At 41.2% G+C, this 25,839-nt stretch overlaps 2 protein-coding genes across 2 annotated transcripts; both read right to left on the reverse strand.

Moving 5' to 3' along the window:
- Positions 1-1,572: 1,572 nt before the first annotated feature.
- vegfba (vascular endothelial growth factor Ba) lies at positions 1,573-18,805 on the reverse strand. Its single transcript, XM_073486650.1, has 8 exons — positions 17,824-18,805; positions 12,501-12,552; positions 12,204-12,400; positions 12,019-12,092; positions 11,876-11,911; positions 8,890-8,973; positions 6,258-6,497; positions 1,573-6,003 (listed from the first exon to the last, which is right to left on the reverse strand). The coding sequence occupies exons 1-8, from the start codon at positions 17,899-17,901 to the stop codon at positions 5,982-5,984; spliced, it is 783 nt and encodes a 260-aa protein (XP_073342751.1). The 5' UTR covers positions 17,902-18,805; the 3' UTR covers positions 1,573-5,981.
- Positions 18,806-20,924: 2,119 nt separating this feature from the next.
- On the reverse strand, positions 20,925-25,227 carry dnajc4 (DnaJ (Hsp40) homolog, subfamily C, member 4). The gene is made up of 8 exons (XM_073487536.1): positions 25,138-25,227; positions 24,558-24,627; positions 23,887-24,011; positions 23,680-23,770; positions 23,141-23,322; positions 22,832-22,999; positions 22,327-22,413; positions 20,925-22,224 (listed from the first exon to the last, which is right to left on the reverse strand). Exons 3-8 carry the CDS (start codon positions 23,976-23,978, stop codon positions 22,128-22,130), a joined length of 717 nt encoding a protein of 238 aa, XP_073343637.1. The 5' UTR covers positions 23,979-24,011; positions 24,558-24,627; positions 25,138-25,227; the 3' UTR covers positions 20,925-22,127.
- Between the last annotated feature and the right edge of the window lie 612 nt (positions 25,228-25,839).

Consider the following 25,839-nt stretch of genomic DNA (forward strand, 5'->3'; position numbering starts at 1 on the left):
ATGACTCACACTGTCCTTTCCTCTCTCTCTTTCTGTCTCCCTAATCTTGCAGCTATATTTAGTGCTGGCGTTATGCCCTTCCAGACAGATAAGTTGGCAGCAGCATTTAGCTCATCTCCTCTTTCATCCTTTCCTCTCATCTTTCATCCTCTCCTTCACACTCTGTGAAGACTAATGATGGCCAAATTAAACTGCAGATACCTGCCATCAATCATCTGTAATTGAGTCATGCAAGCTTACTGATTTTGCAGCCAGTGACTGTGATACAAATCATTAACTTTGGCTTAAAGTTTGCTCTGTGACGTGAGATGATGACGAGGGAACGAATGAGGACTGAGCATCAGATTGCCAGCAACTTTCATCATCATTGTCGTCATTATAATTGATGATGGCAGGGGAAAGAGGAACAGTGCTGACAGGTACTGTATGTGAACAGAATACACAGATAATATCTCCTCTCTCAGTCAAGACACAAACACAAACTATATGACAATGTGACTGCTGAAACATACTGGAACAATAGCGCAAGTACAGAAAGGTCTAGATCTGAAGCTAACATTATATAACATTAGCATCATAGGCTGCTGGTCTAGGCCGAGTGAGACCTCTCCAAAGAGGTTGTGTTTTTACCCATGTCCGATTGTTTGTTGGTTGGTTTGTCAGCAGGATTACATAAAATCTCTGCAATGGATTTCCACGAAACGTGGATGGAGGATGGGTCTCAGCCCAGAATAGATCCCATTAGCCAATTTTTAACTTTTACATGCATTTGGGTAGTTTAAAGTTACTACAAGGAACTTTTTTTGGTGATACTGGCAGCCCCTGTTGATTAAAGCTGACGGCAGTGAAGCAGAGTAAACTCTGTTGTAGAGACTTTAAAGCCACTTCTTTTCTCAGGCTATGAGACTCCTTATCCACAGCACTGCACCATAACATAGTTTTACTTGATGACTTATCAAACCCAGCTGATCTATTATAATATAATAATAAATTAATTAGTTTATATGGGAATGATGATAATGTTGTTTTTAACTTCTGATAATCAGGTTGGATGATAAAGGCTGGATGTGCTCCAGATTTTTATGTCTTATCGTACATTGTTTTATGTGAGCTGTGTTTTACCATTTGTTTCACATAGTTTTACAATATTTTATCATGTTTTAACCTGTGATGTGTTTTGTATATGAATTCCTAATTTACAAAGTCACAATGAATTATAGCTCTTAAGTAAATAAAAAGCACAATATTTGCCTAAAGTACAAGTGCGTCATAAATGTACTTGAGTAAATGAACTTGGTAATTTTCCGTCACACAGTGTCGGGCTGCACACCTTTGTACTCGACCAGCCTCTGACTCAGCAGTACAAATGAGAGGAGGAGAGGGAACAATATTATGTCTCATAACACCACCGCACATCACGCACACACACACGCTCTCTGTACCCAACTCCCACTGTAATCAAAAGTGGCTGTTTACCTTTCATTACCGTCAAATGAGAGATTAAAACAAAGCAGAAGGACATTAGACGGGGACAGCAGGGTGGATAAACAGCGTCAGGAAGAAAACAAGAGGTTTATATGAAAAATAAGACATTTCCTTTAATAACATCTGTAACATCACGGTTGTATCCTGGTATCATTTTCAATATACTTCACGATGCAGTATACACTTTTATGGGGACATTGAATCGACTAATTGGCATTTATATACTAATACAACATAAAACTGCATTGTTTTCTACAAAGACATCATAAAAGGGCACAAATGGTGTAGCAGCAAAAAAAGAGTGTAGTTTTTTCTTTATACATAGGCTACAGTAGTACAATGTATTAGCAGAGTACAGCTGCTAAAATGAATTTACAAATACATCTCTAAAGTATGCATTACGTCATAGACAAGGTCACGGCTGGATATTAGAGATTATAAAATGTTATATAGTTTAGTAAGGGGTCTCTATAGGCTAAGACACTGGAGGCTAGAACAGAGCTACCTTTACAGTACAATGTAGACTGTGTCGATACAAAGCACACTGATGTTTCATACTGACTCAGGACATTTGAATATTAGTATGTCCAAGCTGTTTATCTTAACGTTGTTATCTTGATCTAATGTTTTCTGATGGAATGCTTGCTTTAATTGTTCAATATAAGTACTGTAAAATAAAAAACATTTGGTCACAAGAAGAAACAAGTCGAGCCCCAGAGGCCCTCAAAAAGGTATCGGTGCACCTCAACTCTTTTAGGTGGAATGCATTTGAGAAGTCGTACATGTCTACGTGAGAGTGGAGCTTTTCAATCTAAGTCATCGTTTGCTCCTTAAGTTCTGTCTTCAACAGAAGTCATTATTTTTTTCCAGTGGACTGATGGACAGTATGTGCTTTGCAATCTCAAACACAAGTGCAATCTGTACTGAGGTTCAGGGACTCTTAGGGTTTCCCAAAACATTTGTTTGCTTGTTCCCAAAATGCAATATTATCGAGGAAACGCAGGTTAAAAAAAATTAGGAGAAAAATTAAAGGGAAGTTTGGATATTTGGGAATAATGCTTATTGACTTTCTTGCAGAAGGTCAGAAGAGACGATTGATACCACTCTCATGTATGTCTAGTCAATACTCAAATACTAAATCCACAGCTGGTTAGCTTAGCTTCGCATAAAGACTGGAAACAAAGGGAAACAGTTAGCCTGGCTCTGTCCAAAAACAACAAAAGCTGCCTACATGCACCTCGAAATCTCAGTATACGCTGCTTGTTAAATCCATATAAAAACCGAGCTGTAAAATTGACTATTTGCCATTTTAAGGGGGTTTATGTGCCAGACTACATCTCGACTGACAGCACTGACTTCCTGGAGTGTCTGTTGGATACACACATTCAGAGCCAACAAATAGTTTAGCACATAAACACCCACAAAACCACTTGTTGTTTTCACACTCATTTCAACAAAGAAAATTAACTAGTTAGTTTCAGGGCCTAGACACACCAAATTTACATCAAAGAATTAGCGGCAATGAAAGTCGATTCTAGCACCGCCTCATATGGCTCGGCCAAAAAGCTGCAGTTGAACACAATGCAAAGATAACAGCCGACAGCCAACTAGCTGCGGGTAAACAAAATGTTGTTATGATGAAGCATTGTTTTTCATTTTTACATTGCTATAACATACAGTTGCAAATGGTACTGGCAAAGAGGTGGAGGCAAAAAATAGGGAGAAACTGTGCTAAATCGGTGAAATCATGGATACTACAGCGAGAGGCTCAGAGGGCCATCTCTTTCATTTTTCGGTTTCTCTTCTCGTGCACTGATTCACCGACGGGCTCTGCCGCCAATTGAGTGTGCTTAGTAGGCCAAAAAGCCGCCAACAAAGGGCCGACTGGTGCCAACGGTCGGGTTGTGCAAAAACTATGGCCACTACGACCAAATACATGGATTTTTTTTACCTTCAGAAAGAGCCTCCTTAGCTGTTACCCCCTGTTTCCAGTGTTATGCTAAGCTAGGCTAACTGACTGCTAGCTCCAGCTTCATATAAACTGTACAGACATGACATCTGTATCAATTTACTCATGTAACTCTCAGCAAGAAAGTGAGTAAGTGTGTTTCCCAAAATGTTTACTCTTCCTTTAAAGCCAAAAATGGTCACCAGGACTTTGAGGCTACAAACGCTTTGAGAAACCATTTCCTGTTCCATATTATCACACAGTGTCTAGGTCTGTACGCAGAAGACCAGTTAGTTCAGTTCTCCTCTTATGAAAAATGCTTCCCTTCAGATTACTAAAACACACACATAAAACTCCTATAGGATCCTCTAAACCAGTGACAATCACTACAGATCTGCTGCAGCTCCACATCTCTACACTGGAGACTATGCTTATTGCCAAATGTAAATGAAATACATCATTATCACAAAAGAGGTCTGAAATAACACAGAGAAAGTAACAACAATGCTCAAATACTTGGCCATTAATATGTTATGATATAGAGGTAGTGATTGAAGCATTGATTGACAATAATACCAAACACTGAACAAAGGACTCAAGCGTGGAAAATAATAATCTCATCTCACGAGAGTATAAATACAGAGCTTATCACACCAGCCGCCGAAACAAAGTTCTGTTGCTCACGGCTGGCACACAAATAATTCAGACTCTAGACTGCAGGGAAAGTACAGACATGAATCATGGCATTTCAAAGCTACTATTTGTCATGAAGCTAAGACGTCACTGGCAAAATATTCTCAGTAAATTTAGCATGGGACAAAGGACTCCATGACCCGCCATTATGGCTCCTCTGAGCTCTGGCTTCAGCCCGTCACGCTGACTGACAAGCTGTTTGAGACCTCATCCTTTCTGAAACAGTCACAGTTCAAATCCCCGGTCCCACCCGGCAGCCAAGCAGTCATGATCTAACATGGAGTTAAACCGTGAGATCCAGTCAGAATATAAACAAGTTATGTTCCAAATGAATAATGCTCTTTCTGTCCCGGCTCTAACATGCAACAAAAACAGCCATGTTTTCCTTTCACTGCACCGGGGACGGCTATTTGCTTGGTTTCTGTGTGCTGCGGACAACACTGCCCCACTGATTGTTTGAATTACACATTATAATGTATATAGTCTCCCATCGGTGCTCCGTGTGAGCCGTCTCTGTTTAAATTCAATACATTTGGGTATCGGTTTAGATGGCGAGTGCGCACATAGCTGGCCACCCAGCGTGACTCTTTATGCAGACGGATTAAAGATGAACAGAAACAAAACAAAGACACATTCTGCAATATAGAATATCTTTTCAATCAACTTGACAGAATTATAATAAAATATAAAACAGAGGCATGTAATACAATATTAAATGAAGACTTTGCAGTAAATTGCAAATATAAACAACAGACATATTTGCACACTTGGTGTGGCACAAACAAAAGCTTATGGCTACCTGCATTCATTTCACATTGCATGTGTGTGTAAATAAGCATGTGTGTGTGTGTGCCTGCTATAGCACAGAGCGAGTGTGTGTCTGCCTCTGCAGTGTCGTCTGTGTTCCTGGTATTATAAGTGTGAATGTTTGTGTGTGAAGCAGTGGACAGCCGCCAGGCCTCATTATTGTCATTCTCCTCACTGCCTAAAAGAGAGGCAAAGAGAGGCAAAGCGGCTGCTTTCAATCGAGGAGCCGAGGAAGGATGGAGACAAAAGGCCCAAATTAAACAAATGCTGGAAAGCGGCTTGGAGAGCCAGCCCGTGGTCATGCACTTTGAATGAGAGAGAACGGCTGCAGGGATAACCCATCTGGTTCTTTCAGTGGGGAGACCACACAGATCTCGCTCCATCCCAGCATTCAGCTCAACTATAGGTCCACGCACACTGGGGTGCCAGTTCATGTGCATGTCCTGTGTCCTCCTGGGATGTCTGAGTGTGGACGTATCCATCTGTAATCTGTTGCAGTTGTTTTTAAAAATCCTTCGCACAAAAATTGGCCTTGACTTCCCCATGGAATCTGACTCCGTGTGCAGTTTGCCTGCGAATAACAAATCGCAGCTTCCACTGAGCCGTCAATATTTAGGACACCTGCGTATGACTGATCCACTACATGTCAATTGTTTCCACTGATTTATTGTATTTATGAGTTCAACTGCAGGCCAAAAGAACTTCTCATAGCAGCGCAGGTCTCTCAAAGTTGCCATTTCATCCCTCCACTCATGGAGATGTGTTTTGTGAGTCTACGTGTCTGGACTGACAGAAGCTCTGCTACAGAACCAAGGAGGTGGTGAGATGTTTGTCTGCACACACATAAGTAGAGGCTGTAATGCTGAACTTGTTGCTAAACTAGAGCGCTACATCAAGTTCTTGCGCGTGCTTCCATTAATATTTCCTTCAGTCTGAGGTACTGGATGTCCTAGAGTCCATATGTTCCATAGCACTGATGCTGGGAGTGGGCGATGAATCAGCAGGGTATGTAGGACACAAGGAGGTGAAAAGAAAGTGGGAGGACACATCAAGTCCTCATGGCATCACACCTGGAACAATAATTAATAGAGAGAGAGAGGGTTTTAGTGTGAATTTTTGTTTGACAGATACAGGAATGATTCTCACACGTACGATGGATTCTTTGTGCCGTGATAAAGTGAGCATGTACATGTGCTTTTTCTTGGCAGAAGCTCTTGTCCAGAACATCTTACATTATGAGCCATACCTACCATATGAGATACAGCTGCTCCCAGAAAACCTCCAAACAACAGATCTTTATTGTAATGGCTGTGTGTGGACTGACCTGCAGCGTTGAGGGTTGAGCCTCCGGTTCTTCCGGCTGCAGCTCTCAGCGCTGATGGTGCAGCGGCACTGACAAGACGTCTCATCCAGAACCCACTTCCTCCCTCTGCAAGGGCGACAACGAGGCCTCGTAGATGGCGTCGGAGAGGGAGACGAAGGGGGAGAGACACTGGTAGGAGGAGGTGATGGAGGAGGAGGAGGAGAAGAGGATGGGGGAGGGAGAGTTGGGGCAACATGGGTCCTGCATGTAAGAGGGGTTTAAGAACAGTGTGGTTAGCTGCAGAATTCATAATTTATTGATTAAGAGTTTAAATTAAAAGTGCAATTATTCTGTAAATGCTGGTTACATTGAAAATCCAATAAATAAAGTTATATATATACATATAAAAAGAGTCTACAGCCATGTAAGCAGCTCTTGGAGACTGAGACGTCTGAGCCGAATGCTAACATGACTTATATGTTCACCATCTTAGTTTAGTGTGTTACCATGCTAACATTTGCTAATTAGCACTAAACTCAAAGTACTGCTGAGGCTGATGGGAATGTCATTAGTTTGGTCAAAGTTTTTACTTTATCTTAAGGGAGGCATGAATGTCTGAACCAACTTTCATGACATTCTGTCCAGTAATTATAAAGACACTTCATTAAAAAACACAAAAGTCCACCTTATGGTTGTGCTACAGAAAAGGTCAGGGGGTCATCACATTGTGCAGTCTTCAACCTGAGGTGATCATGAATGTTTGTACAAAATTTAACGACAGTCAATATTTCAGTCTGTGCCAGTGGTTGTGAGCCGATAGACTGTCATAGCATGAGTCACATTATAGGATCAATACAAGGTCTAAAAGATTTTGCTATTGATCCCAAACCACGTCACCAGCATGGTAAAAATAAAATGCTTTGTTTAAACTTTGCCACAGTGCCAGTCGGAGACAAGCCCACACAATGCAGTGTGTGGGAGATGTGTGACTAATGTGGGATACTGTTTCCTTTTCTGCTAGCAAACTTTCTGCTCTTTTTCGTCGGTCTGTCTCATGTCCGTTACCATGGCTATGGTCACTCGGTTGCCTTTGAGGCCGTCAGTTTCTCCTCCAGACTCTCTGTACTTTCTGAGTCTGAGAAAGTTCTCTACGTCAGTTGGTCCATTAACTGGAGCTGGTTCTGCCCCAGTCTTCCCGGGAGGCTGGCAGTCTTAATGAAGTAACTTAATGAGGCAGAGAGGGGCAATCTTTGTTCACATCCCGATGACCACGCCTGCCGCTGGCATAGACAGAGAAGGTGGCATTTGGGAGCAAATTACACAGATTTCACCCCTGCCAGAGTCTGAATAAAGCCTGTTCTGAGTGATGGATGGGTGTTGAGGAACATCACACCCAGACCGAGCCACCTCTGGCCCCCAGAGGCCGGAAATGACTGACAGCAAAGTGAAGGGGAAGCAGATGGAAAAAGAGAGTGCTAACAGTGGCTGAATCAGCTCACCTGATCTGTGTAACAGGTTAAAGGGTAACTTCAGTATTGTTGTGTCTAAATGACTAGCAGGGACAACAATATTTAAATTGGTCCACTATTGAGCAAGAGCACTGAAGTCAGCAGCCGTGAAACAGGCTGCAATGAAATAAACCCTTAATTCACTGTGAGATGAAAATACGCTGGCTCTGTCTTCTCTGAAGGCTGCCCTCTCTCTGCAGCCTAATATTTGCACATCTACCTCAGTTAATTAGGGGTTTCAACCAGACCAGAGTTGGTAATTGTTGGAGCATTGCATAGATGAACCAAGACGGCTTTGGTGGGTTTTACTTTGTTTCTGTCGAGCTTGAATGAACTCTGTTTTACATTGATAAAATTAACGTTAAGCAAATGGAGTCAGGATGGATGGCTTTACCAGGAGCAAAATGATGGCTGATTCTGGTTAAACAAAATGGATCTGTGGGTCTATCTCTGTAGGAATTATTTCTATAATGTTGTCAAACAAGTAGAGTGTGGGACTCGTGCACATATGTTCTGGAAATGTATAAAGATGCAGTCATTTTGGAGAGAAGTTTAAGATCAGGTGGTTGAACCTGAGAATCTGAGGCAAAAACAAGCACCTTTAGTGGACGTACATTGACCGCAGGGATTACATTGCAGAGAGCCATCATTGAGGACCAATGTCCAAAACTGTTGTCCCCATTTGACACAAACACATGAAAACATGATGTCCAGGTTGAAAAATACCTAAGTTTAATAGCTTCAAAATGTTGGCTTTGTCCTTGTATATTTCCTACTGACCTTTTTAACAGCCTGAGTTGTGAATTATATAAAAAATAAAAGTCATATAACTGATTACAATAACTATTAAATACGAATGAATAGATGATATACAGTGTTGTTGTTGTTATTATAGACCTTACTAGTCTTTTGTTTTTCATATTACACAGAGGTAAGTCCCAGAGGTGGTGTTTGTGTTTGTGTGTGTGTGTGTCTGTGAGTGTGTGAGTGAGACCTTGACTGCTGTGGCTGTAAAATAAATTGTCCTTCAGAAATAATACAGACTAGATAACCCTTTTTTTTTTTCTAATCCAAACATTCACACTGATGATGACATAAACGTAAGGTTTGTAACTGGGTCAAAAAAACCTGAATATTTAACATACACAGCTCCGATGGCTCCAGCTGTCTTCTGTCTGGACTTTCCCCTCTCCTTCTTCTTGTCTTTTCTTGTTGGCTTCGGATGCGGCCTGGGAATATCAAACACACAAAGGTCAATCCCCCTGCACCTCCTGAGTGAATATACTTAATGAACCCTACAGTACATGTCCCTGTTGAATGTTTGTATTTCCTCACTTATTCTCCTCACTTATCATAATTCAGTCTGTTTTCTATACAGGCAAAGTCCCTGTACAGTTGTTTCTAACATTTGAAAATGAAGTCGGCTTCTTTTTTTAAAGCAATAAAAGGGCTTTAAAAAGAAACACAAGTTTATATCACGTTTAGTATCTACGCTTAATTATCTGAAAATGTCAAACAGTACCCAGTCCCGATATATTTCATCTCATAATTGTATTTATAAAGCCCTAACACAAACATTCAGACCTTCAAAAAACACAATAAATCTCCTTTTCAAAACAGGAAGCTCACAGTAGCGTCAGAGTTTGGTGACTTTCAACTGAGCATCACATCCTCTACATTCTCTTGTACATAATTTCTAACATCAATACAATCATTTTTAAAAGTAACTTCTGATATTTGTCTGTATCTGTATTACTTTTTTGCAACTTTATCCTGCTTTGCATTATTTTTCATATGTATCAGTGATACGGATTCTGGTACTCAGAGACTTTTTAACATCTTCTCATATGATATACTTTCAAATATCAATTGTAACATGAGGAAACTTCTCAAAGATTTTTTGGCTTTCAGTCTTTATTTAGATAGGAGGAGATTGACCAGAACCATAAACAATATAAGAAAATGAATAATAAATAGTAAAAAACATTGAAATGCAAAACACAAAACGCTCAAGAAAAGGTTTTGAGTTGAATTTTAAATGAGTTTAGGGAATGGACTGATGGAAGGGAGGGTGGGAGATTATTTCCAAAGTTTAGGGGCCTTGACTGCAAAGGCGCGGTCACCACTGAGCTTGTAGTTGGATCATGGAGGAAAGATGACTGACTGGAAGGCTCCAGTAATTGTTGATTACTATTTAATTATATTTTGGGGCGATGTCCACACTGCCTGGAGTTTACCAGGCAGATCTCTATCCTCCTTATCTACGTTTCCAGCCTCTATTGAGCAAAATCTATTTTACTTTGATAAACGCTGGTGTCCTCAACAGCAAAGTACATCTGCACACAGCTTTGTTTTTTTGACTTTACTGCTTTAACGTCCTCGTCTCTCTGTTCTAATCCCATCTGCTGCAAACTGTATTAAACTATATCAAATTATGGGTACAGTGTTAACCAGCTTAGCTCTGACATTATTAACTGCTGCTGTTGTCTTTGGAGCTCTAATTTACAATCATGGATGCGTGACTCTGCTCCATGACTCTGTGAGACAGCACATGGCAGCGGAGATAAAATCATCACTATGGTGACAACAGGATGCGGGCTGTCCCAGGGGATGCTGGGAAAGAGTCACACAGATGCTAACTTGCTGAGGGGCACACACACATAAACACACAGAAACAAATATTCACACACACACACATGAAAAACTTTCACACACATTTATACCAAAACATAGAGAACGTACACATGCACACATGCAGTATGTGTAGAGATTCAGCAAAACCAAACAGTCATATAGACACATGAACCCTTAACACACACTGTACACACACATACATTGGAATCCTTTATTTATGTCCGCACACTAACAGGAAGCAGGGGGACATAAACATTAAAGATGCAATCATATGATTGTCTGGTTGGACCTGCCAGTATGAGGTACACAAACAAACATCAGGGATCCAACAGAAATGTTCCCTTCACAGTGTACAGCTGTTAGTCCCAGCTGACCATCAACCAGACCTGAACAGCAGGGTATCTACAGCATGAACGAGAATGTTTCATTGTCCAGAACTAGAACAACAAAATCACAATTCTATCCTGTTTGAGTCCACACAGTGTGCCTGGTTTAAATCAACCTTCACCTGCCTTGTTCCTGCCATTTTCAACTATCTCATAAAGGCATAAAAGTTTGATTTTTGTTGTGGGGTAATGCAGTGGTTAGCACTGCCGCCTCACATCAAGAAGGTTAGGTTATCTGGTGACTCAAAATTGCCTGTCAGTGTGCATGTGAGCATGAATGGTTGTTTTCTCTATGTGTTGGCCCTGTGATGAGCTGGCGATCTGTCCAGGGTGTGCTCCACTTCTTGCCCAATGTCAGCAGGAAGTCCCCAGTTACTGACATGGCAGGCCACAGGCCAATCTCCCTGCACATAGCATCAGAAACATCTGGTGGACCAAACTGAGCCTTTCGCCCCACTTTAGGCAGCCTTGCTCCATGGGATAAGCAATTATAAATAATGTATTGATGGTAATGCCGTTGCAACAAGTGACTGTTTTGAACTCTGCTGACAGTTGCCTGAAGAAAAGCATTGTATTAACTCACTTTTGGGCTTTTGCTGTTTTAACGCACCACACAAACAAGGTTGAGCACATCTATTCTTCACTGTGCTTAATCATTGTTAAACCTGGAAAGCAAACACTGACATTTCATGTGTTGATGTGTTGTTTTGCTGCATTTAAAAGGTGAGACTTGGGCCTGAGATGTTGGACTTCTCAAAATCGTCCTAACAACCAAAATGACAAAATGTTTGAAACTAATGAAACCTGCTTGCCTCAGATAATAAATAAGAGAAAATATTAATAGTATCTGATTTTTCAGCACTATTAAGCCATTTAAGGCTCTGTGGGCTTCATCAGAACTGTTTTTGACTGAAACTGTCCTCAGACTAGCTCTTCCACATCAATAACATCAACAGCAGCATTATAAGAGCATCATTAGTGGACATGGCTGCACAGATGGGGTTTAATAAAGTCATTAAAGATGACAGAATGTGAGATTTCCCAACAACAACTCACCCACACACAATTAAACACGACCAGACAAGGAGAGATTAACATCCTGAATTGTTACCTTGTGGTTGGTGTTGGCTGAAACTGTTCTTTTAACCTGCACACAGATAAAACAGGTGGTGTCAGGGGAAGGTGCAGTGAGGTCAGGAAACAATAGGTATATCATACATCTCTGAGCATAACGTTGACAGTGTGTTTTATTACCTGCACTCACACTGGCTGTGCTCGACGAAGGGCAGCTCGATGAGCTCATGTTTCATGAAGGAAGTTCTCATCAGCTTTACACAGATCAGAAAAAATATCATGTTAAACTGCGAACATCCTCTCACTGTTTTCATTAGTCATCTGCTGTTCTACACTGAAGCAGGTTGGGGTTTAGAGTGTTATACCTCCATGGTGAGTGTGTGCGTGAGTGAGGGAACACACTCCAGGGCCTCGTCAGCACAGCAGCCACCACATCGCCTCACCGACACACAGGACGGGACGAAAAGATGGTGCGTCTCCCCCGGCAACTCCCGCCAAACCTCCACCAGAGTGTCCCGAGGCTCACAGCCGCTCCGCGAATAAACCTCCAACCACCGCCGCACTGGTGGAGAAAGCAGAGACACAGACAAATCAATACAGTCATCATCTTATCTATCATCTCCATGAAGTCGTGAAGTCGACTCTTTGTAGAAACAGCGTACCTTCTCGACCTTCCCTGGATTTTGGGGAGTCTGCCGGCCGCCAGTGAGCAAGCTGAAGGGAGACAAAAAAGTCATGAAAAAATTAATGTGAGTGCACCGTTTCGATAAGTTTAGTGTTTTGACCTGTTTGATAGCGTTCAGCATTGCAATTAGGGTCATGAGTGCGTGGAAAAAGTGAAACAAGGATGTAGTAAACAGCCAAACAGTGGGTGATTAAGAAGAAGAAGAAGAAGTAAAATCTATCTTACAAATGTGTCCAGCAATGTAATATTGGGAATACCTGCTGCTATTGATCAATAATTGTGATTTTTTGCTGTTGCCAGAAATCTAACTCCCTGACCTACTGCCTGCAGCCTCCTGTTTGACATTGCTGTAAAATTGTAAGAGCTGCTGGTGCATAACAACCGATCAAAGTATTTCCTGTTAATGAATACCACAATACTTCACACCTGGCATCTGAACATGAAAAGCTCAATAATGCATCAGGAGGAATGAGAAAACTGTGAACTTTGATACATGTTAGAAAGTAAGAGTGGGCCAACAGCAGTAGGACAACTACATCACGTGCCTCATTCTAGGCTGTATTATGACATGTTTCCTGTGTATAAGGGAGACCATTGGTCCATTTGAGCATGTAACTGAAAATGTCTGTGTTCTCTGTTTTTTAATGTTTTCTACCTGCTACCTTTGCCCTCAAGTCTATCACCCGATTACGGCGTTTGAAACACTTCCAGTAGCCTCACAGTGGGACATAGTGAGAGTATCTGCCACTGGATTTCTCAACAATGAACTATTACAGTCATGGTGGAGTTTGAGGAGAAGGAAACCTAATAGTATTTTATAAAATGAGCTGAAGGGTTAAAACCTCTTCAATTCTTTTCATGTCACTTCATGTTGTCTGTATGTAGTTTTACTCTTACATGTAGCTACCTGCATTCAGAAAGAGGCAAATAGTGTACTTTTCACTCCACTACATTTATTTTACAGCTATAGTTACTTTGCAGATTAAAGTGGATGCAGACAACTCCTCCCCCACCCCGAGCATTCCCAAGTGTATTACTGTTGGGGTCACTGTTGCAAAGACAACCAGCTCACTCTCCGCTTTCCTCACAGTAGCAACTACCAACAACAGAGGGTAAGACATGAGTTCATTCACAACATTTAGTCAACAGTGAGGACGTGAAAGCTGCCAGCCTGATTGGATCCACCATTTTCCTGGGAGATTTTGTGCCCGATCACAAAAAGTGAAAGTGAGGTTTATGGAACCAAGAACCAAGATGTAATTAACTATTTCATAATTCAATTGTAAGTGTAACTCTATATATCAGATTTATGATATTTTACTGTTTGTAGCCTCGCCCTCGTTGGACCATCTTAAATCAAAATGGGAGGATGACTATGGTGAGACGATTTCAGGTGAAACCTGGAAAGTCATCCAGGTCTGGGATCCACTCAACCTACATGTGTGTCACATAATGTGATTCAATGTAAAATACTTCTCTGACTACTTCACCTGTCTAGAAACAGGCTCGCCCAGATTTTTCTGGAATTTAACCCAACCTGTCGACAATGTAGCCGAGACCCAGCAACCCTTTTCCACTTATTTCAGACATGCCTTTGGGACAAAAATCTTTGAAACATTCTCATACATAAGTAATAAGGCCATAGACCCAGAGCCCAATTTGCCAATATTTGGCTTGGCTCACAGAGATCTGAGACTCTCCTGAGCCCAGACCCAAGCTCTGGCCTTTTCAGCACTGTTAGAAAGACGCCTCATTTTGCACAACTGGAAATCTAACCTCCCCCCTTTGCATAGCCACTGGGTTGATGAGGTAATGGCTCGCTTGAAGCTGGAAAAGCTTAGATTTGCTACTCAGGGATTGGCCAATGAATTGTATGCATGGCAACTATTCCTTGATTTTTAAAACAATGTCTTCAAATTAAGAAATGTAATTTAATGCCTGTATCTGACCCCTGACAAATGAGCATTATATGATTGGGACCTCGTCATGTTTCAGATTAAAAGTCTTAGATGGTTTCTTTAAAAACCATTTGAGGCCCAACGAGGCAAAAAGAACTAATATCTCACAAATAACAGCAAATAGTTCAAAAATTAAAACAATTGTGTGTAACTTTCTTCTCTCCTCTCTTATTAATCATCTAAGAGCTATCAGAATTATCTTGTGACCCACTGGAAGTGCCCAGACCTCAGGTTGGGAATCACTACACTAAACCTAACTGTATATAAAGCAGTTAAAACTAACTAACTCTAATTTGAATGCATGACTTTATATACATACTATACATTACTCTTACTTATAACAGGGTATTTTTGCATTTTTGTATTGGTAATTTTACTTTGAATACTTCTTTGAATAACTCTTACACTCCTGGCAGAACACAGAGAACAAGAACCTCAATTTTATAGCTCTGTTTCTCTCCAACACACACACACACACACACACTGCCGTTATTGGACCTATGTGTGTGACGACCAAGGCCACTTGCAAGGGAATGTAGACTTTGTCCAGTTACCCCCCTTTGACTGCTCCACCCCCTTCTACCCACCCACCCACACACACACACACACACACACACACACACACACACACTTACACACACACACACTGATTTGGCCCACATTGATTCTGAGTTAAGCTGGGACTGAGGCCATTTTGTGACTGGTAGGATGTAAGCTTGAGTAAGTGTGTCTTTTCTGTATCACTCTTTGAGACGAGGATAAGATTACCTCCGTTTGGCAGCTATCTATGAGGAGCTGGCACACACAGACACACACACACAAACACACACACACTCCTGAGTGGCATCCCAGTGCCATCTGCACTGGTATTGATGTCCGTCTACCATGTCTAACATGTCTAACTCCCAGCCACTCCCAGAGCACACTGTACAGATGGGCCAAGTGTGTGTGTCCTACACACCGTCTCTCCCACACTGTGCTTCATCACTACAGGAGGAAACGAATGACCCCCTTTTTTTCCCAATTAGCTGTCAGAGTAGCAGACAGCCTGAAAGCAGAGAGTCTCAGGTGAAAGAAAGCAGCTGCGAGCAGGTGAGGAGGCCTTCTGGTGCGCGCTGCTGTGTGTCATGTAGTGTCTAGGATGATGCATCACTGAAACACACAGTCACGAGCAGCACAAAGTCAGGGCTGGATCCCACACGGCAGCACAGTACTGCCTGTTCCTGATAGAAGTCTCCAGACATAAATAAAAAACCAGCACATGCAGGTTTCTCCATGTACTGTATGTGTGCCTGAAGGTCTGTGTGAGTGAGTGTGGGAGGAAAATGAGCCCATTCCACATCAAGGACCATATCAGTACAATCATTTTATCATCGCTTATGATTGATAGCTATAATAAAGCTGTTTTTAAATGACACAAAGCAAAACTTCAACGTCCATAAAGAATTATTGGTAGGCTACCACTTTCTAATGAGGCACTCTTTATAACTGGCTTTTTTGTAGGCTACTATTTTCATTATTTTCTGATAGACTAAATTAATCAAATGATCCACAATCCATAACAAAAATAATATAATTTTAATAACGTACTGTATGTGCTAATGCTTTATATACGAGTTATAAGTCATTAATAAGAACTTTTGGGGTTTCAGGTTGTAGAAAATCCTTCTCCAGCATCTCACTCGCTTTGTCTTTTCGGCTAACTCTTTAGTTCATCAGGAGGACCTCTCAAATGGACTTATAATAATTAAAAATAAGGGTAACCCGATTATCCTATTGGGGGCCGATACTCACCGATGTCGCATCCTTTCTCTGTTTGTAGTCTCCACTATGTGATCTTATGCAATGTCCCACCCACAACACTGTCTGATTGGTTACAAGTCACAAGTAACAGCCGTTCAACACTAAATAATCTGAATCTGCGAAATAACTTGTAACTAAAGTTATCCAGTTAAGAGAAGTAGAAGTATAAAGTAGCAGAAAATGGAAATGCTCAAGTAAAGTAACTCAAAATTGTATTGAAATACAGTGCTTGAGTGAATTGTAGTTAGTTACATTTCATCACTGGTTATTCTCAACTTTAACACTAAGATTTTTATGTTTACTGCAAATTTATATCCGTTCCAAATATCGCTTTTTAGTCTGTTTGATTACTAATAATCGGGATTTAACCATATTGGCTGACCCCGACTTAAAAGACTAGTTCAACACTTGAAAAATGCACTTAATTGCTTTCTTACCTCGAGTAAGGTGAGAACATCAATCCCACTCTCATGTCTTCCATTTTAAATTTGAAGCTACAGCAAAGCAGCCGGTTAGCTTAGCCTAGCTTAGGTTAGCCCAAAAAGTTGAAACAGCTAAATTAAAGTTCAAATCTGCCTAACAGCTCCTCTAAATCTCACTGATTAACATGTTTTATCTAATTGTTCTGAAGCTCATCAAAACGATGTGTAAAAAGGACAATTCACAGTTTTATGGGGTTTTTATACCGAACTTTTCTTTGGGCGAACCGGTTGCTAGGCAACCACTGGAGAATACAGGAAGTGACTAGTCCCATACAAAAAAAAAGTTTTTTAAGCTTAATTTCTGTAGCTACGGATTATAAACAGATACAAAATGCTTATTAGTGATCTTCAGATGTGCTTGTAGTCATATTTTATTACTTTTGGATGAGCCAAGCTAGCTGTTTTCCAGTTCCCAGTCTTAAACTAGCTAACGAGCTAACCTGAGTGGCTGCTTCTTCTCGTAAACACGCAAATAAGTGTATTTCCCGAAATGGCGAACTATTCTCTTAATTTTAAAGTTGTTAGTGAGTGGACGTCTGGTCCAGATGTCCAACAAACCTTTACCTAAAAGTAAGTAGTCATATAACAGCCATTAGAGGGAGGTCTTTGCTAATTAACGAATTAAGAGCTAGTTAGCTTAAAAAAGACCAAGTAGCTTAAGTGCTATGCAACCTGGCAACCCAGAAATAATTGATATACTTTGGTACATCATTAGTTGCAGTGTATAAACTGTCTACAAAGTGCTCTGCTAGTGAGATGAGACAATAAACAGTCATAAAGTGATTAACTAGCGCTACAGACAAATCAAAACAGCCTACAAGGTCATTATAGTGGATTTTCCTGTCACTGGACCTTAAGTGACAGGTGTCATTGACCTAGAGGATAACTTCCACTGAAGCTTTAAGTCCCACATGTTCTCCAGCACACCGAAACCCCCACTCAAAAAGGATATAACTTTATGCCAATCAAGTGACAATCCACATAAGCTGGAGCTAAACCGCACAGGCCAATGACCACTTGAGACAAGCAAGTGTTTCGAGGTCAAACACATACATACCTTGGCATGGGACGTGGGTATTCTGGTGAGCAGCAGGAATTGAAACATTCCTAGAATAACTTGAAGCATAATCCCCATTGTGCAGGAGTCCAAGGGGCACGCAAAAATATTTTTTGGACCAATCCAAAAAACGAGTAGAAGATGGTGTCCTTCTTCCCTTCTCCGATCGATCCGTCCGATTAAAGACGCAGAAATCCCCGCTTTTTATTCTCCACACTCCCCTCCTTGAAAGGACACCCAGGGTGGCATCCTCAGTGCTGGGGAAAATAAATAACTTAAGTCTGGTTGGTTGAATGTGAAACTAAATGATTGTCTAAACTCTGCCAGGCGTCAGTTCTTGATAAGTCTAATGATAGTTTAATATATTATCTTTAATTAGTGAGACGCAGCTGTCTGAGATAACACTCCCTAACATAAAGACAGGAAATGTGCCAGTCTCCGGTGATAATTTAACACCTAACGCTGGTGTCATAACCTTGAAATCCTGATTTTTTTTTTTTAAATGAGACTTGTTTAAACTTTGAGAGATGCCTCCCTTCATTTATTTCAGGGCACCGTCAGTCTATTGGTCCTGCTCCCATTGAACCGGTCTGGGGGTCCGGGTGGCGTGACTGGATGGATCATCCGGATTCCCGCTGAAACGTGGTGCGATCATAAAATCCTCTGTGACGCTGAAGGGAAGAAAAAAAAAAAAAAATCACATCATCCAGCCACAGGACGGTTTTATCCGGTAAAGATCCGACGCTTTGGTCCGACGTGCGGAGGGACAGTGCGACATATTCCGCTCCCCGGCTCGGTCACAGTCTCTCCACACTGTCGCTCCCCCTGAAAATATGACGTCTCCTCTCCAGGCGCATCTCCCCGTTTTTTTTTTTTTATCCTCTTATAAATATGACTAGAATAACATCCTCCACTGACACGGCAGCACTGCTACAACAGAGCCGGCAGAGCAGCAGCAGCAGCAGTGAAGTCAGAGAGGTCTGCAAAGGTAGCGGTGTTCATTTGTTGTGATCGGTTTCCTCATTTCCTTTGCCCTTGAGACGCACGCAGCGTAACCATTGCGCTGCCAACTTTTTCCAAACAGGACAGGCGCACTGAATACAGGTGCAGCCTCTCTATTGGTCCCAAAGCAAGGGGGTGGGGGGGTCAGGGGGCCTCCAGGGGCCCCATTGCAAGTGGGGAGCAGGGCTGTAACTCCCACTGAGGACAGCGAGGTCATGTAGAAGATATTGTTTCTTAAAATTAGGATTTTTTTATGGGATTCATCCACTATTCTTGTATTTAAAAGAGCAGTTTTTTAAGAAAAAGTGACAGAAATTCACTGGTTCCTACTGCTAAAATGTGAATATTCATTGGTAAGCAATGTGAAGATGTCACCTTGAAAAATGTGGTTGGCATTTTCCCCTTTTTTCTTACATTGCATAGACCAATACAAGGAAATAATAAGCAGATAAATTGATAAAGAAATTGTAATACTAATAATTATAATAGTATTAATCCCCCAAAGTTGTATTATTAGCAGTGTGGAGGAGCCTCCATGTTTGGTAATAACATTTCATAACATGTTATTTACAAGTCTGCAACTTCTTGATAATTTCCTAAAGGGTAAGTTCACTAAAAAATTAAATATTCACCCACATGCCGCTGAAGCTCCAAGCTCCAGAAATGTTTTGCGGACTGCAAAACTTCACCCGACTTTGCATCGGCATGAGGGTGAGATGATGACTGAATTTTAATTTTTGGGTGAACTTCTCCTTTAAATCTCTCAGTAAGCTATGACATCACGAACAATGCCCGGACTTTGAAACTGAAAAAGCTAAATGAAATTCATCATTTATATTTATTTTTACACATCTTGCACTTTTCATCAAAGGCCTCAAAAAGTTGTATATGCCCTTTAATTTGTACCAAATGACATCAGGAATCTTTGAGTGGTATCTAAAATGCATATAAAATGATGTTAACTGCGAAATTAAGATATGTAAAACCAAATAAGATAAGATTTGTGTAGATTTTGTAACGTCCTCGTTCCGGTCCTGGTGGGGAAACTCTATTATATCTGCATTATATTTTGAAACTCTAATGTAAACACCAGAATCGACTCACTCTGAGGTTCAATTTGTTGTTAATGATTTTTCTTCCCACTCTGTCTGTAGTTTTCCAAGAGGACACACATGTCCGACACACATTGTGCTATTCCAGTGCACGATTTGACACACTTTCCCTCTGCAGCTCATTAAACTAAAGATAAAAGTCAATTAAAAATGTCTTCATAGCTGTTTTTTTTTTCTGTGTAGAGCTATAGATGCCTCTCTCGCGAAGCTTGTCTTCCATCAGTGTGTGTGTGTGTGTGTGTGTGTGTGTGTGTGTGTGTGTAGGAATGCCAACACCAGAATCTCAGTCATTATGGTGTGTTTGGGTTATGACAGGGCACTCACACGCCACATGAGGGTGAGGGTGTCTGTAAGCTATGCAGGGATGTGTTATCTCCTGCAGAAGTCTGAGGACGAGAAGACACGAGGGAAAAGGCAATATCTTTTCTTCAAACATATTTCACGTGAAAGTTCAGTTCATTCTTGTGCAAGTAAGCCAGTTTTCCATGATGTCACCAGCACACAAATGTTGTGCACCCAGGATGTTCTTATGTGAATTCATGTGAATCTAAATATGCAAACAAACATGTGTTATCTGTAAAGTCAGTTTTCGGTTAATCACATCTGCAGCAAATTACACGTTTACAAGTGCAGTTCAAAATCGCAAAATATGACCTCTGAGATCATGGAAAATAAACTTCTGAGTCTTAAGTAGGTTGATAAATAATTATCTAATTACAAACAACCCTGACCTGTCTGTGTGGTTGCTCATTAAAAAGGCAACTGACTACATCTGGATCGCCTCAGCCAGTAAGTGGCGATGAATTTCATTGTAGAGAGATATCGCTCAAATAGTTAAACCTTTACGAGGTGAAATAATCTTAAATTGAATGGTAGGTAATATAAGCAAGGAATTCTTAATTTTTGAAAAGCGGTGTCTGTCGTCCTTTCTGTATTACATAACCAGAATCAAACCGCGTGTGAATAAGAGACAAAACAAGCAGTGAGTAATGATTGATGAGAAAAAGTTGATCCTTTAATCATTTCTCTTTGACAACCCTTCAGGTAAAGAGGTAAGGCAGTTAAAACAGAAAACACAAAAAAGTCTAATATATAAAAACTGACGAGAGGCAAAATGGTAAATGTTGATTCTGGAGGAACTTTCACCTGTAATTATAAACCATCGTTACATTTCCACACCTTCATAGTTTCAATAGTTTTAGTCGATCAATCATTTAGTCGATAATAGGAATGGATCGCCAGTTAACCTTCCTCTTCCCGGGCGACCACGTGTCCAGTGGCAGACAAAATTGTATAGTGATAGCGAGGTTAGAAGGGAACCGGTGTTAACACTGATGGCTTCATTATTCTACATCCATTATATTGTGTGATCAACATTTACTTCTTAATGATACGTTGAAGTGGAAAACTTGTCTGTTGCCAGTTTAAACATTATGACAGACTAGGTACAAATTTCGCAATGCTGGACTTTTTCAAAAAGGCTGTTGAACAAATGAAACAGTGAGGTTGTGTACATAAATCAGAGTATTCACGATTGTGTATGAATGGGAATATTAGTGGAATATTTATTTTCATTGGCCATGTATTAGGCTTGGTTGGAATATTGGCAAAAACCAGAATATTTTGTGCATGTTAACACTGTCAATGAGGAGTTAAGATCTATATCTGTCGACACCTGGCAACCATTATCTCTGAAACTTTTGACTTTGCACCCTTCTCAATCAACCCTGAGGTTCACCTGAGAGAACATTACGGAGCGTCCTCTTGTGTGCAACAAGAGGTATGATTTTAATACAATATTGGCTTTACAGTCCGTTTCTTCTTGACTTGATAAACTCATCTCACTGTGATCTGTGAGCCCTGCATGCTCACAGAAATGAGGCTGAGGACAATAAATAACAAGCTCCTGTGAGATTATTAGAGGCAGTGTTCATTATGGCTCTACGAGGTTACTGTGTTACTGTAGCTGGATCCTTTTGATGGTCGCATCACTTCAAATATTCTACCAACTATAAATGCCTCATCAGCCCGGTCCAGTCTGATAAACAGTTCAGTCCGTTCAGTTCAGTGTGTCTTCAAGTGAGAACAAACACGGAGAAAAAAACTTTAAAAATCCTAAAACTTGTAGCATATTCTTCCACCCGCTGGCAGCTCAAACTCCATCATCACTGAGCACAGTTGGAGGCTCTCCTACTTGTCCTCTCCATCATTGTGGATTTTGTATTTCTCCAGAAACTCAGCATGCTTCTGCCGCAGGATTTCTGTCTGTTTCTTAAAACCGTTGGCTCTGGGAAACAGCACAGTAGACACATTCAGACTCCAGATTCGAGCATCACAAATGTACATTTCCCGGCCAAATGTGGCATCAAACCGAAGAAAAACAACTCACCTGGCCCTCTCTTTGGATTCATTGTAAATTTCTGTGATGACTCGATCTTTCTCGTCCATGAAGTTGTTGTGAACTTCTTCCAGTTTCCTGAACAAGTCGGAGAAACACTTGAGTCAAGACACCCCTCACAGAATAACTTTGCTTAACCTAAAAACTGGTCGCTCTGCAAGCGCTCTGTATGCTCTGTTGTATTTATGAGTTTGTGCAGCTGTTAAAACAGCTCTTCAGATCACAAAGAAGTGACTCAGCAAAAACAAAAGTGGCACAGAGTCAGCGTGTGAAAACAAGGACACAAGCCATGAGGTCGTGCCAAGACACATGGCACAGTGAAATGTCCACAAACAATCCCATTCATCTGGATGTGAATGTGCAGCAAAGAAAACAATGGATGGAACAAGATGGATGGGCTGCAGCGGGATGTCAGATACAAAATTGTAAAATGGTGGCAGAGTTAAACATCAAGACTTGAGCTGATCACACAGTGAGGATCGAGTCGTTTTTTTACCTGAAGAAGATTACGTGGGCGCCGATGCTGAGCACCATAGTGATGACGCAGTAGCCCACCAGGCGGAAGTTCCTCCTCCTCCTCTTCTGCCACTCCTCTGCCGTCATCTCCTGTGCTTGAGACTGATGAACCTGCTCCCAGTAACGCATGTTATCGTGGGCATCCGCGCTGATGGTAAAGCAGTCGAAGAAGGATCATGATCGGCGACGATTAAAAAACAAAGGTGGGACAGTGGGCAGTTCAGTTCACTAAGGTCAGCTAACGCAAGATTAATGAGCACGAACTGACAGATTGTGTGTGCATCTTCACCTGGCTCTGTAGCTGGTGTGACTGGAGGTAGATCTGAAGGCCTGGCTCCCAGCGTATGGATGTCTGATCTTGAAGTCGTACTCCCTCCTGCTCGGTTCCTTGCTCAGCACCCGGTACGCCTCGTTCAGCTCCACGAACTGGCTGTGCAGCGATGGGTTGGATGGGTCGCTGTCTGGGTGAAGCTGCATGATGTGACAGTAATGAGGTCGACTGATATTCTGGTGCTTATCTGAATGTGTATACTTGAATTAACACACAAAAATATACCATCTCTGTTTAACAAATGCATGCGTATGTATGGTCTGCACTGACACCCGGGCTTTTTTTCTCTAAAGGGTGAGCGCTGTCACCCCGTAATTACGCCAGAACCACAAGGTAAATACACATGCACATCCTTATTTACACAGGGAGCCACAACATGAAAACAAACAGTCAGAAGCCCACTGTGGGAACAGTTAAAACGTAGAAACTAGGCTGTGAAAGGCTGCCCTCATGTGGCCGGACATTTTCTTTAAATGCAGAACAAATAAAGACCCTACCTTCTTAGATTTGTTAAAAAATGCATTTTTAATTTCCTCCAAGTTGGCATCAGATCTAACGCCCAGGAGATCGTAGTAGTTCACAGCTTTTCTGTGGTGAGCAAGAACACAGACATTCAGGCCTGTCCAAAGCTGAGTGCACAAACACAATCATTAAGTTGTTTTCAGTCATTCTGATTCAATTCAACACATATACACTAACTTCACCTGTGTGCATAGCTTTGGGAGAGCAGGCGCAGCCCACTCTTGTAGCACCAAAGACAACTCTGACATAGACGCAGCTGAGCCTCCAACTGCATGATGGTAAATGTTTTAAGTTCCACGGAGAGGACCTGAGCAGAGAGGACAGATGTCAACATCAGCAACAGTGTAGAGAAAGATTATTACAGGAGAAGCAGGGAGACGTTTAAACCAAAAACATATTAACTTCTGAATATGCAGACTGACTCCAAGCCCGAGCTTCACAGCATTTTTAATGTTAGTGTAGCACTTTGGGGGTACTACTGCTGGCAGGACAGAGAAAAATGGTTACTCTTTTTCATATTTTCTAGTCCTTTTATTATATATGTTAAAGGTAAGGTTGCCAATAAGATTATTTATTTGATTTGGAGGTTTAGTCACTTTATAGTTGGGCCCAATCCTTGATTATTAAGTATGATCATGTGTATGATTATCTTTTAAAATACTTTTGGCAACTAAAAACAAAAACCAAAGCACAGAAATATCTGCAGACAGAGCCCCCAACCATGGATATCTGGATTCCAGCTGTCAAAGAAACACATTGGCCTGAAGACATATTGTAAAAAACAGTTTAAAATGAAGACACACACTGTTTGTGGACAAAGTGGTTGCTACTATCAAAGCTTTCCTTTCTTTACCTTTCAGTGGGCTTCCATTGAAAATGATGCTGTCAGCAGCTGACCCCTCATCTGTTAACACGTGACCTGACTTTGGACAACAAATGGACGAGGTGAGAGAGAGAGAGAGATTTATAAAAGGACTTTAACACCAGTCAAACAACACTCCCTGTCAGTCCCAGGATCTGCTATCATCAGCTGAAACATAAAACATGGATTCACTTTGATACCAGGGGGCGTGTTAAACATGTGTAACCTAAGTTACTTTTAACATTACTTTGAATTAAAACTGACGTGCTTTATACTTTCATTAGCTTCACCTCTGGCTGCAGAGCGGCTGCTGTGTTTGCACACGAGTCATTACATGAAGTAAACAGACAAATGCAGAACAGTGTGTGCCAGTGAGGACACTTTGTCCTGCTACCTGAGCAGCAGAGCTAATGCTAACCAGCCGGGCTTCAATTTAAGTGACGATCTGCGCTAATGTTAGCAATGCTAACAATGATTTAATTTAGCTAGCAGTCTCGTTTGAACGATGAAGAGCAAATATTAAACAATGCTACAAAGCTGGAACAGGAATAAACAATGAAAAGTGACGTACCAGCAGAGCTCGGTTTGATAACAGCAGCTGTCTGTGGGGCCTTTGCACAAACTCAGCTAAGTCAAGTTAGCTAGAGTGAAACCGGAAAACCAAGGTGCTTCCCTTCAAAATAAAGCGCCAGACTGATCGCCACTACAGGGTACACCAACTTTTATAGACTTATTTTATTGTAAAAGTCAACCACGGTCCTTCTGTCTGCTCTCTATTTTCTCTATTTCATTTTCACCTTATGTTATATTATGCACATATATCTATGTGTCTACATTTATTTTCGCTTTTATTTGTTTTGTATGTGTTACTGTGTGGCTTCCCTGAATTCTTTGTAAGCTGTTGACAAGCTTGACAACCTGTGTTTTTATTTTTACACTTTAAATTTTAATTGCATTACATAGCCCCATAGTTTTTTTGTTTTGATTGTTTTGATTATGACCGGAAGTTGTGGTTGATTCTGGGCAGCTTGACAGATCACAAACACGCCCCCTGCACGTTGTTGTCACCACGTTCACCTACACAGGTTAAATAAAGGATTTAGACAATTTCCTAAAACGCATATACCTACAACATATCAAATGCACAGTTTAAAATGTTTAAAATGTAAATGTAAATGTAAAATGTTTCTGGGTGTGTTTGATGAAACCCGCCTGCAGTTCGCACTCTCGCCCACTAGGTGGTGATAATGAGCACGAGCTGCCGTCCGTCTGT

Source organism: Pagrus major, chromosome 18 (assembly GCF_040436345.1).
Source record: "Pagrus major chromosome 18, Pma_NU_1.0".
Taxonomy (NCBI): Eukaryota; Metazoa; Chordata; class Actinopteri; order Spariformes; family Sparidae; genus Pagrus; species Pagrus major.

What these genes read in the sequence shown, in the direction of transcription:
- dnajc4 (XM_073487536.1), bottom strand. Translation starts at nt 23,978, where the DNA reads ATGCAGTTGGAGGCTCAGCTGCGTCTATGTCAGAGTTGTCTTTGGTGC. An exon ending in TCCCAAAGCTATGCACACAG is followed by an intron (nt 23,771 to 23,886) that starts GTGAAGTTAGTG and finishes TGCTCACCACAG; the next exon opens with AAAAGCTGTGAACTACTACG. An exon ending in GAATCCAAAGAGAGGGCCAG is followed by an intron (nt 22,225 to 22,326) that starts GTGAGTTGTTTT and finishes GCTGTTTCCCAG; the next exon opens with AGCCAACGGTTTTAAGAAAC.
- vegfba (XM_073486650.1), bottom strand. Translation starts at nt 17,901, where the DNA reads ATGGGGATTATGCTTCAAGTTATTCTAGGAATGTTTCAATTCCTGCTG. An exon ending in TACCCACGTCCCATGCCAAG is followed by an intron (nt 12,553 to 17,823) that starts GTATGTATGTGT and finishes GTCTCCCTTCAG; the next exon opens with CTTGCTCACTGGCGGCCGGC. An exon ending in CGCACACACTCACCATGGAG is followed by an intron (nt 12,093 to 12,203) that starts GTATAACACTCT and finishes ATCTGTGTAAAG; the next exon opens with CTGATGAGAACTTCCTTCAT.